The sequence below is a fragment of the Schistocerca americana genome, chromosome 2 (assembly GCF_021461395.2).
Source record: "Schistocerca americana isolate TAMUIC-IGC-003095 chromosome 2, iqSchAmer2.1, whole genome shotgun sequence".
NCBI classification, from domain to species: Eukaryota; Metazoa; Arthropoda; class Insecta; order Orthoptera; family Acrididae; genus Schistocerca; species Schistocerca americana.
In genome coordinates this window covers 521,907,316-521,920,578 of record NC_060120.1, presented here as the reverse complement: position 1 = coordinate 521,920,578, position 13,263 = coordinate 521,907,316, and the positions used below count along the sequence as shown (strand labels likewise).

Genomic DNA, 13,263 nt, shown 5'->3' with positions numbered 1-13,263 from the left:
GTTACGTCAGACAACGCCATGTTACACTTCACAATTCGATGTCTTTTACCGGCAGTTTGAGTGATCGATCCGGAAAAGTCGACTAAATGCGTGATATGTATTTCTTCAGCCGATGTAGACAATAGAATAAAGAATTGTGAAGAATTTCTTTTCAGCAAGCCCTCGTAGCAGAAAATTATTCTGCATCTAGGGAACGGTTACCATTCTGAAATGTTCCGCACTACTCGCGATGAATTTCGTAAATTCATTTTTTTTATCATTTACATCGCCATATTCAATAAAGTCTTAGCATTTTGTCTACTTTGCATGGGTTTCTTGTCTGCTTGATATACCGACTATATCACAACCACCAATAGTCTGCGTTATATTTTTTTCGGTTTTTATTTCCAATAACATTACTGCCCACGTGGTTCAGAACTACCTGAGCATGCGTTTAAGCAGTCTATATCTCCTGATATTCATGGGCTATCAGATGTGTATTTCTATATTCTAAGCCTGTAATTAAGGTCTACTTCATTTTTGTCAGCTTTCAGTTAAGTGTCACTGAAATTACTTACAATTTGTTCATATACAGTTACAGTTGTCATAAAATGCCTTCCAAGAGACAGCCAACTGAAGATTGTGATGCAGCTGTGATTGCTTCCGTATTTGTCCAACGGCATTTATTTATATAACAGCTGAAGAGTTCACATAAATCCCTTATAAATACAACAGCATTAAGTTTTCGTTAATTTCATAAACAGTCATTTAAGTATAGTACTTACATATATGTGAAACCTAAAGAGAGAAATGTAAACTGGACCGCGGTCCCTGCCAAGGATGGGGGATGTGGACAACAGCAGGGGAGGGTCCTGATGAAGATACAACGACTCTTTGTTAGATTTTTACTAATTCATAGAGCGCAGACGTTCTTATATATATACCCTCCATTTTCTGGCACGATACAGCGTCCCCTACAAATATTACGGCATCGTAACTGCAGGTGTATACGTCTTTAGTTTGCGAGGCGACTTCAGATGGCAGGATGTGGCCGCGTTGCTACCACGGGTGGCAACCAGGGGTTCTGTGACGCTGCAGATGGCGTCGTTCCAGTGGCACGGCGATGGCGTTGCCCAGAGTGCAGGTCTGGCCATCGGTGAGGAGCAGGAGCAGTCGGATGGCCGGCCAGAGAAGACACCATTTTTTCTGGCTTTTAACTATTTCATGTGTTATCCAGGAAAGGCAAGGACAAGCCACTGTGTCAGTCATAAGTCTCCGCAGTGTCCATCGCTGTCATCGTTCCAGTTAAAGTGTTAAGGCAGGAACAGGGTATTTGGATGGTCCATGGTTAGCATGAATGGATGTTGTGTATTTTGTATAATTAATACGCAGTTATTCTTTACCACTATTTATGTAAAGCTACAGACTAGGAAATGTGTTCTACAATTGATATATAACAGTTGAGGACATGAAAGAACAGTTTTATTGTGTCAGAATAAAACTATTAAAAGTCCAACAGAAAGATACAACGGGCTAAACCATGTTTAAAAAATAATTCTTCCACTCAGTTTGTAGCCTGGTTGTAAAGCTGATTTATTGCATATCTTGAAGCAATCAGAAAGTATCACAAAACAAGATATGTTGATTCCACCGGTTTTTCTTGCTAGTGAAAGAGGTAAGTTCTACACTCTTGGAATTTACTTCTTTCTGTGAAAATTGTTGATGTCTTCAGTCAACAGCTCAGCCATCTCGTCTTCACTCAATCCTAGATGAGTCAGCTCCTCCAGGATGAGCCGACACACTTGCAATACTCCTAGTTCTTGGGACAGTCGGACAGGACTGGTTTACACAGACTCTTTGGTTTCACCACGTAAACTACAATAAATAGAAGAAATATATTTTAATAGAGTTAGAAACTATGAATAGAAATATATACCATTATACATTTACTACTGATAACACAATGATAAGTCATCAACTATTTACATGGCATGAATTTCATTTTTCGCTCTCTTATGGTGCCATAACAGTGAGATTGTGGAAGACCTCTAGGTACCAAACAGGCAACACAGTACTGTCAAAATAAACCCCACAGCACGAATATCTATTGCCTATTAAAATATCTCTTCGCTAAATGTTGAGACCAAAGCCCATGGAGGACTTCATGTAGCTTTATATAATATTATTCGGATGGTAGAACTCAGATTCTACATCGTAGAAAGATAAAAAATGCATCACATTTAAGAGTCTAACAAATAACTGGAAAAAAGGATTAAATATGTGCTGGAAATTGCTCTGAATAGTTTTGGTGAAGAATGTTAATGAGTTGCATTTTCGTAAAGTGCCGTATCTTTCATTGTTCACGGAGAGGTAACATTTTACCGTTAAAGTGTAACGTAAGGATAAACATTTTCCCTTGATGGTTTGATTTAACACATTCACTTTGGAACCCTTCAAAAATTTTATAGTCAACAGTTTGTGGTTATCTTGTCAACAATGGATACAAAATCGTGCTATGGAAAGTAACTTACCCTTCGGTAGTAGGTTGTAGCAAGAATACAGCTTCAGTGAATTGGCATACAAGTAGAACTTGTTGTCTGCCTGGACACAAATGGTATCGTCGTCTTCTTCCGCGTACGACGCCGCCACCAATGTTCTCACAGACGGGATGGTGGCGGACGGCTGTTCCTCACCCTGGATGGCGGCAGTGGTCGACTCTTCTGGTCGTCCGTATACCGCCGCAACTGCGACCAATGCTATAGAAAACAATGAACATTATTACAGATTGCAGCTTTGTCTACTGGCTGTTGGTGCAACTTTACCATCTAGCGCTCTGATACTATTGTCAGGTAATCTGATTGCCATGTGCTAGCTTGAATATACGGAGATAAGGTGCAACTCAAATGACTAGTGCCACAATTCTGCCACTTGCAAATCTATCTCCTCTGGATGGTAATGGTACTCTGTTGTCTGGTAGACTCTAAGTTGTACATATATCCTAAGTAACTGTTATTAGGAAAGCTGTAGCAGCAGATTACGGCATATTTGTGACACTTGTGTAGAATGCTAAAAGATGTTTTGTACCACAACACGAGACTGTTTTGGTACCTAATTGCTGATATAACTCAACATGTTGCTCTTAACAGAACAAAACGGATACTGGGAAAGATAATGTCAAGGGTACGACGAGGAAGTGTCACATGCCCACTACTGATCACAATACACTCGGTATAAAAGAAGTGCTGCATACTTAGAGAGGTAGTTTGGATCAAGCCATTAGAAATGTCCAGTACAAATGGGCTCAAAACGCTTTCCGTAAGAGCTATGAGCAGTTTGGGAAACTGTAAACCGTATTGATAGTTCTGGGTAGGTGCAGCACATACATTAATTCTAACTGAACCAGTATGTGTTGTGAACAGCTTGTGAAAACCATTTACATTGTGGTTTTTTCTCTACTTTTGCCATAATAATGGTAGCCTCTTATTACAAAGGCCAGTACCAAACACCATATTGAGCATGACCTTTAGCGACGACTCACAAATGCAGGTCATATGTAATACCCGAATTCTCATGTATTTTTCAGCTACTTCCTTTCATGAGTTTATAACCATTTCTCGTAACTACATCTACTTATGAATTTTGTCATTAATTAAATTTCATCGAAATATAATGTATGCTGCATGAATAAATAAGAAATAATTACATAGTTCGTTGTAATAAATAAGCTGCCAGAGACAAAAAAATTATGTTCAACTAACGCAAAGAATATATTTCACGGAAAAATAACATCGTTGTCGCGAACGCACGCAGTCCTAGAACAGAGGGCAGAGATGAGTTGCGAAGCGTCTATGGTGCGGTGGAGACATGTGTGACGGTCCGCAAATGCCAAATGGAGATTGTTATCGAAATGGTGTTACAATATGTATGTGGGCAGGCAAAATATAATTAAGTCAGGACGTGTATGGACACACAACATGATCGCAAGAAGATGTTGGAATTAATGAAGACTGCTGTACGCATAACTTTTATTCAAGCTGCTGACTAATCAAGAGGAGCCTACCGCCAATAATGAATTTCGTAATAAGCATTACATCAGAAGCAACGCATCGCAAAGTAAGATATAGCCAGTATTTTTATAGCTCCATAGCAGGCATGCCAGCGCAATAGTAACTTTTTGGGACATTCTTCAAAGCAAACTTTACAGACCCAGGTCGATCAAACTATCTGACAATAAGATCAAACTGGAAGTGTTTCAAATTCAATTCATATTTTATTGACAAAAGTATGCTGGCTAACTGACAGTCAAAGAAAGTTTACGAGTTTATGTTGTGTTCTGTAAATGACTTTATTGCATATGTGTACGTAGCATTAGCATTAGCAAATAACAGTTGGCATAAATGACGGTTTCTATGGCATCATTTTCGGAGTAACCGGTAAAGAACTGTACTCTGTTTTGGGCACGATTTAACATATTTTAAAACAGACAGCATTATCACGAATTACGTACTACAGCATAGCTTCTATGGACCGTTTCTAGTCATTGCAGAATTATAATTAACATTATTGCATGTTAGATTTCAGTGTTCATGTTACACGTGTCTTCGCATCTAAGCTCACGCGAGGTCACTTCATTTTTTTGCCCCATTACCTTTCTTGCCCGGTACTTTCGTGATTAGCTATTTATCAAATTTAACTTTTGCCCCTTTTTGTTGCTGACGACCTTTCTACTCAGCAATCTAAATTCGTGCAGACGACATTGGCATACCCAGTTACGGCTAACTAAACCAAAACTTTATTTATTCCCATTCTTTTAATTTATATCATTGTTGCACTCAGTAATCACTCGAGTGTTAACGATCAGGTAGTAACTCACTACGATCTATCACCAAACATTGATATTCGAATTAGGTGCCTTGTTTCCATTTACTATGGAACAGTAGGTACACCTGTCACAAAAAATATTTTTCTAGTTCAGGGACAATATGAATAGTACATGCTGCTACAAAACAACAAAATAACGACATCTCATTTGATTACTCATTACTTTATTACATTCTGTGGATGATTCGAGATAGCAAACAACTTATGTAGACATGATGTGTTTCAAAGTAATCAAGATGGACAAGTGCTCATGCCCATTAAGGTGTGCATTTCATAGTCCATGTGCAAAGGAATTTTTTCTTGTTTCCTTCCATACAAGCATCTCTCAAAATTGTGGCAGTGACCAATTCTTCTCCGAGTGTGTAAATAGATTTTCAAGCGAACTGCTGTCTCAGAAATCATGTAAAAAGAAGGTAGGAAAAAAAATGTGTATCGTGAAAGAAAATTTATATATTCTGCCAATACTTACCAGCAACAAGGAACAGAGCAGCCTTCATTGCACTCGATAAGAAATACTACTGCTGCCGGTCTTAGATTTTCGTTTATATATGTTTAAACACCCAATCGCATCATCGAATGTTGTCGTACCGTTCCTTTCTGATTTTCCGTTCCGGGAACTGTGGTGCAGCAACAAGCAGCAGATTGACTTTCCTTGTTTTTGGCAAGCTGCATTATCGTTCGTTCTGCCTTATTTATTACCAACGCTATTTCAACAACCGGAATAAAAAAGACGGGTTATCATACTGCACCGTTCACTTCCTTCTCATTCGACGTAGCCGCGCGGGGTAACCGCGCTGTCTGAGTCTCCTTGTCACGGTCCGTGGGGATCCCCCCGTCGGAGATACGAGTTTCCCTCGGGCATGGGTGTATGTGTTGTCCATAGCGTAAGTTAGTTTAAGTACCGTGTAGGCTTAGGGACAGATGACCTCAGTAGTTTGGTCCCATAAGACGTTACCACAAATTTCCTAGTTTCATTCGATGTCATTGGAAGAAGACGGGTATCTGTCACTTCTCTCTCAATTCGGTGTCATTGTAGTGAAACCGAGAAAACAAAACGACGTGTTTCCACGTAAGTTAGGTGCCACAGAGCATCAACACAGCTGAGTTGATATGTCACACACGTCTTGTGGGCAGTCCCCGTTAAATGTGGATTGAGAAGAGAAAGCTCTAGTAAAAACGTTAATTCCTAAATCAGCTCATAACGCTTTTTTTAAAATTTATACAAGACAGTTTACGCACAGGCTCTAAATGAAGATTCTTTTTCTATCAACGAAGCCTCTGATAATGCAGCAAGGCTCAAATCCTGAAGAAATGAAATGTATAGATGCCACCGATCGTTCATGCTATGTACTTTGCGATCCAAACAGCTTTCCATTTTGAAGATGAGAGCCCTGTGCCTAAAGGATAGTACACCTACGAAATAAGTGCGGTGCGGTTATAAATATATGCACTGAAGCGCCAAAGAAACTGACGTAGGCATGCGTGTTAAAACACAGAGATATCTTAGGAGGGAGAATGCGGCGTTGCGGACAGCAACGCCTGTATAAGACAACAAGTGTCTAATGCAGTTGTTAGATCCGTTACTACTGTTGAAATGGCAGGTTATCAAGATTTAAATAAATTTTAAAGCGGTGTTATATAGTCGGCGCTTATGCGGTGGGCCACTGCATCTCTGAGGTAGCGATGAAGTGAGGATTTTCCCGTGCGACCATTTCACGTTCGTACAGTGAATTTCAGGAATCCGATAAAACATCAAATCACCAACTTCGCGACGGCTGGGGAACTGGGACAACAATGACTGAAGAGAATGTTTCAGCGTGACAGAAGTGCAACACCTTCGCAAATTGCTGCAGATTTCAGTGTAGGGCCATGAACAAGAGTCAGTGTGAGAGTGATTCAACGAAACTTCATCGACTTGGGCTTTCGGAGCCAAAGACCCATTCGCGTACTCTCATGACTAAACGGCTCAAAGCTTTGCGCTTCGCCTGGGACCGTCACCACCGACAGTGGAAGGCTTATGAGTGGAAATATGTTGCCTGGTCGGACGAGTCTCGTTTTACATTTTATGGAGTGGATGGACGTGTACGGGTACGGAGAAAATCTCATGAATCAATGGAACCAGTATGACAGCATCGGACGTTCAAATTGATGGAGGCTCTGTAATGGTGTGGGACGTGGGCAGGTGGAGTGATATGGGAGGCGTGATACGTCTAGAAACGACTCTGACGGGTACCACGTACGTAAGCATCCTGTCAGATCACCTGCATCCATTCATGTCCATTGCGCATTCCGATGGACTTCGGCAATTTTTTGGCTCTACACTGTAATATATATATGACTAGATGAAATCTGTGAGCGCTCTGTCAGAGGGGCATGTTAGATTCTTTTACACACTCATTTTGCCTGTAACGGGTATGAAACAGACGCTTTCTGGCGACACTAAGGGTCGCTTGAAAGTAGAGACGAGTAATACTTTTTTCGGCTGATTCCAAGTAAACAATCAAAAGCGTAATTGCAAATATCAGCATAAAAGTCGGAGCAAATGCTCCTCACGACTCTTCGGAGATCAGTTGTATACACATTTTAAGTGGTGAATCGATAGAGCGTTCCCATATTTAATCAAGTGCGACATTCGTTTTAACGAAATGTGTTAACAGGTCAGTGAAACCCGAGCTCCGAGGTAAACGCCCTCTCACCCCAAACCACTGACATTTCGATTTCAGTGGTATGAATCGAGAGCTAATAGGAGGTCAGGAAGTATGTCTTTTGTGTTTTCTGATGAAAGTTGGTTGTGCATCACTGACAATGATGGCCGCTGAGGGCCTGCAACCAATTTGTGTGAATGCTATACACCCTGGACCTATAACGGGAGTCATGGTCATGGGTGCGATTTCGTATGTTGGCAGGAGCACTCTCGCGGTTATCCCAAGCAGCCTGAATCAAAATTTGTATGCCGATCTGTTGATTCGCCCTGTTGTCTTGCTATTACTGAATAGCATTCCATGGGTGATTTCCAACAGAATAACGCTAGCCTACACAGCACTATTGCAATATAACATGCTCTACAGAGTGTCGACATGTTGCCTTGGCCTGGTCCACCACCAGATCCGTCTCCAGTCAAGCACCATGAGACGACAACTCCGGATTCATTCACAGCCAGTATTAACCGTCTCTGTACAAACGAACCAAGAGTATAATGCATACACGCTTGCGTATTCACATTCAACATTCTGGCTGTTACACCGGTTTCTAACGTATCAGCAATGGCTTACTTCGCGCTTCCGTTAACCTGTGATCGTACGAAGACCGTCACTTGCGTACGTTGTCTAGTCAAATGTATTCCAGAATTGTCAATCCTCTACGTCAATAATTTCTGGTGTCGCGACTTTTTTCCTCAGTGTATATTAGATGCTACTCAAATAGTAGATCAGTACTTTGTATACAGTTTGGATAAGCACGGACATTGTTGGTTGCTTATATAGAGGTCTTTCCCATTTCATTCATCTATGGAGTGTAGGTGGATTATTGGTCGTATGTATCTCAGCCAGCAGGCATGACCTTCATTTTATGCTCAAAGTATCTACGCCGATATATAAAGGGATGACAGACATTCACAGATTATATTGTATCCGTGCATAGGAATGACTAGGTTTACACGGAAGATCTGGCGTCATTGACAGAACATTTGCCAGTGGAGACTCGTGGATGAGGTTTTTGGAATTCACTGACTATTTACACCACCTTTCATTTATGTAGTCTATGGATTAGACGTCGTCTGGTAGGACGACCTGATATGAATTCTGCTGGCTTGTGCGGTATTTTAGTACACATTGTACAAGATTTCTGTGAGCAATCAAAAGCATACACAACAATGGACCAATAATTAAAACTCCAGAAATGAGCCAACGAGACAGACCCGCTTCAAATTCGTACAGGTTCTACTATTGACATATTTATAGCACATCAGAGACTCATATTATAGCCCATTAAGTGTGTAGTCTAGAATTGCGTTTTGTGAACTGCAATCCCAAGAGGGATCACAACCCTTTCGTGAAAAAATGATATGCAAACATCGCGACCTGAGCCCTTGCAATACTACCGTTACCTCTGGCAAGCTTCCGTTTGCTCGACAGCCGAGTGTTGTTGTAAGGTTGTTACTTTGATTTGCTGTGACAGGGGTACAGATATTCAATAACAGCGGGTTAAAAGCTGTGAGCCGTCTGGGGAAGTTAATCTTGCGTTACTAAGCAACTGTTTCACCAGGTATCTAGTCTAGGTTTACCAAAGTCCCAAACAGACTAACATTAATTATAATCTTTTAATAGTCATACAACAACCGGTAATATATATATATATATATATATATATATATATATATATATATATATATATATATATATATATATATAAAAGAGAATTTAAATAAAAAGAAAGAAATCAGTTTATATTTGGAAATTTATTTTAAGATTGATCATTGAAATTTCAGCATATTAAACGTGAGTTTACAACTGAGCTGGTGCCTTGTTTAGGACTGTGAAAATGTGAGTTTGTAATCTTATGGCACACATCAAATATAGAGCCAAGATTGGGAGTCTGCATACAACACTGCATTCATAAAACAACACACAAAGAACATTGAAACATATGCAACAGAAAATTAACCACTACCAACAGATTCAAATTTTCACCCAAAGAAATTACGTTTGTAGCACAATCCTGTCCGTCATGTAATTACCACACACTGGTATACTAAATTCATATTAACTGTTTGTGAAATCTTCGCGAAAAGAATAGCTGAGGGGTACTTTGATGATTACACCACATGCTTCACGTGGTCAACTTGGTTTACACAAAGAGTGTAACTCCACAATAATTTTGATAATTAAAATAAATTAGATCGAAAAGCAATTTACAAAAGAAAAACCTCGAACTGGTTACTAACGTCTTACTATTAACCTGATGGGTCAAACAGTTATATAAGCACGTGGTACTGGTCTCGCAAAGTACACCCCACGTGGGTTGAACATAAAGAAAAGTTGCTATATTGAAAAATATTGTCAAGACGAGACGTTATAATCACACAAGCATTCGCATTTAAGATTGATCTTAGTTAGAGTTACTGATCAACACGTGGTTCCACTTTACGCACAAAGTAGTGACAAAGCAACTACCGGAAAATAATCTGAACTTCACACGAGAATTACACTGCGCAGCAATTTAAGATAACATTAGATATTTTAGAGCTAAACCTGAAATAAAGGTGATTAAATTTTCAGTTAGGCTGAACTTAAGAAATCCATTGTCCTACGGACTTAGCAGACACGCGCTTAGCCGGAGATCTTACCACTTCAGACGCTCGCCACGGACGGACTGCTTGGTCCCTTCCTGAGGGGTGGCTCACAAATACAAACGGAAGTGGCCAGAGGGGCAGCTTCCTATACCAACATGACAACGGACGGACAGGACCATACTAAGAATAGAAACCTCTCTGCTTTAAGAAAGCGTAGCTACCTGTTCCGACGTTGGTCCTACTGTTCTCTAGCAGACAGGCTTGTCTGCTACCCTCAAGCATGCAACTAGAAATACATTTGCTCATTCATCCTCTCACACAGAAGGAAAGGGGGATGACAGTATCTTATCATATACAGTATATAAAAGAAAGCGGATGTAGGTTCCGTATGAGACTGTGTGACATGAATTACATATAAACTCTGTTTTAAAGTGTAGTAGTGTTACAGATCGTTCTTGTTTATGCGTAAAAGTAACACGTTCCACTACTCAGTCTCCTCCCAGATAGTCAGAAACGCCACAGTAAATTTAGAAGAGGTATTTATGCCGTAAATGGCAACAGATTTAAGAAATTAAACATGAAAGGAATCCAATAGAGACCTTTCATTGTATGCCTCACACTAAGCAGACAGCTATTTAACCGCATGGATAGCAAAGTAAATACAAACCTATACAAAAAGTCGATTTAAATATGTCGATGAGGTAGGTGAATGTTGAAGCGAAACATTCGTTGGTGAGCAACAGTGTGGAACGTGTCCATTTCAGTTGCATAACACACACCCAGGTACATTGGGCTCTGCCTATGTGTACTCCGTGTTTTCATATGTATTCTTGGAAACAATGTGGGTCTCGATTTCTCAATCAGCAACACTCCCAGCAGAATGTGAACACCTCAGTGAGTAGAAACATTCAACACAATCGTAAAGTTACACTATACAGTTCTCCTTACCAAGCTTCTCTTAGAGATGGCAACAGGACACGTCCTATAATTCATATAATGTTAACAGCAATAACACGTGAAAATTATCTTTTCTTGCACCGTTCTATAGAAGCAAAGATTTTGAAGGTCTTCTTATCGTTTATTACACCGTTCTATACAAACAAAGATTTTGAGGATCTTCCTAGTGTACTTAATTAAATTTGTTAACTGACCAAGAGCTGGTTTCTAGCTTAGCGGGAACAAATCAACTGGCAATGAACTTTGAAAGTATTCTGTTAATCGCTACTGGCATTAAAACGTACTTCAAAAAAATGTTTTGTGACGTTTTACATCTTCAGGCAAACTTCATTTGACAGATAGAAACGTGTTTGTTTCCAAACTCCTCTAGAAAGTTTTAATTAGCGTACTGTTTCACAACACAAAGCTGTTAGAAATGCGGAACATCTAGTCTCTCTGTCCATGAACAACTAGGAATGCCTAAGAGAAGAAAATCCAAAAATTTAAAGTAAATTATTCTGTAGCGTAGAATATGCGTAACATAACAACTCGCCTCCAACACGTCATAAGCATCGACCTTCATTAGATCTGCAATGGCCACAAATGCTTCAAATCAAGCAAAGAGGGTTACCTTGCCACGAACACATATCTGTACAAATACAAACGTCAGGTCGCATCTGTTAAAAATCCGGGTAAAACTCTACACTGAGGCAGGGAACTGCGAGATTCGTGAGTTCACGGCTACAGCTCTACCAATCCCCTTCCTATCCCGCCAACTATTCCCCTCAACCCTCCCCAACACCATCGTCACAATAGTGATGGGCTATAGTCAGATTTAAATTGGGGTCTAAATAATGTGGAAGTCCGCTGATCAAAACCATTAACAATCTCCGAATCTTCCCGGAGACTCACTACAATCACGAAGGGGGAAAAGGGTGTCACCCATACTAAACTGGCATTTGGATGACTGAAGGGCTCAGACAGAAAAATTAAAAGTCCTAGTACATACAAAAACTTTCTGTGTATGTGAGACCTGAGTTTCACCTGGCTTATGCAACTTTGAAATAATTTCCGGGAATTCAGGCAGGTAACACTTTCACCGACGCCGATATTTCGGCGGGAGAACACCCCGCCATTTTCAAGGCAAAATGCAACGGACAGACGACGTACATGCAAATTTAAAACCCTGGTTCTCGGACTGGTGCAGGAAAGATAACACACACACTGAACACTAGTGCCACCAAAGACGACCAAAGTCAGAGATATCGATAGTGAGACTACGGTGTAGCCGGCCGTAGTGGCCGTGCGGTTCTAGGCAATACAGTCTGGAACCGAGCGACCGCTACGGTCGCAGGTTCAAATCCTGCCTCGGGCATGGATGTGTGTGATGTCCTTAGGTTAGTTAGGTTTAATTAGTTCTAGGTTCTAGGCGACTGATGACCTCAGAAGTAAGTCGCATAGTGCTCAGAGCCATTTGAACCATTTGAACTACGGTGTATATTTCCACCAGATAGACACTTCAAACCCTTTGCAACCTAATGCTAAGCATAACTCTGAGGTAGAACAGCAAAAAGTGGAGTCGCTGTGCTGCCTTGTAAATTGTCAGTCACCACACATCACCCTTAGCATTTGACCACAGACTGTATCTGTGTATTCCAGATAATAACATAATGTCAGTGTACCGTATGCAGTTTCCCCATCATAAGAACTCAAAAATAAAGAGGACACCTTATTCAAAACCTTGCAGCAACGTTTCTTCGGACTACTTCTCAAGTGCATTGTGTCCATTACACATGTATGTAACACACTGAATGAAATTCCTTAGTAAATAGTCTGACAAAATGAAATTGTTCATGGCGGCATTTTTAACGTAATACACTTATTTTTAACAACTTTCTAGACAGTAATGAATAACTTTCGGCAGGAGAAACAGGAAGCTGAAAATTTGTGGAGGGGTGCATGATGCTAATAGTTCCCAAAACTGGAAGCTGTCAGGACACAAAATTGTAAAACTCGTTGAAATTTTGTGTAGAGAGGCCTCACGAGAAACCATAGCCAAACTATGTTTGATATTTATAGCATTGTGCGGGGGCACCCCAGGATTTCCTTTAGTTTTTCACTTTATTGTGCTTTAAATAATGGTAATCCACAAGAACGACCACTTCAGAAGAGCTCAT

At 40.4% G+C, this 13,263-nt stretch overlaps 1 protein-coding gene across 1 annotated transcript; it reads right to left on the bottom strand.

Annotated features, from left to right (window-relative positions):
* Positions 1-1,376: 1,376 nt before the first annotated feature.
* LOC124596274 lies at positions 1,377-5,364 on the bottom strand. Its single transcript, XM_047135353.1, has 3 exons — positions 5,330-5,364; positions 2,511-2,735; positions 1,377-1,854 (listed from the first exon to the last, which is right to left on the bottom strand). The coding sequence occupies exons 1-3, from the start codon at positions 5,355-5,357 to the stop codon at positions 1,793-1,795; spliced, it is 315 nt and encodes a 104-aa protein (XP_046991309.1). The 5' UTR covers positions 5,358-5,364; the 3' UTR covers positions 1,377-1,792.
* Positions 5,365-13,263: the final 7,899 nt, after the last annotated feature.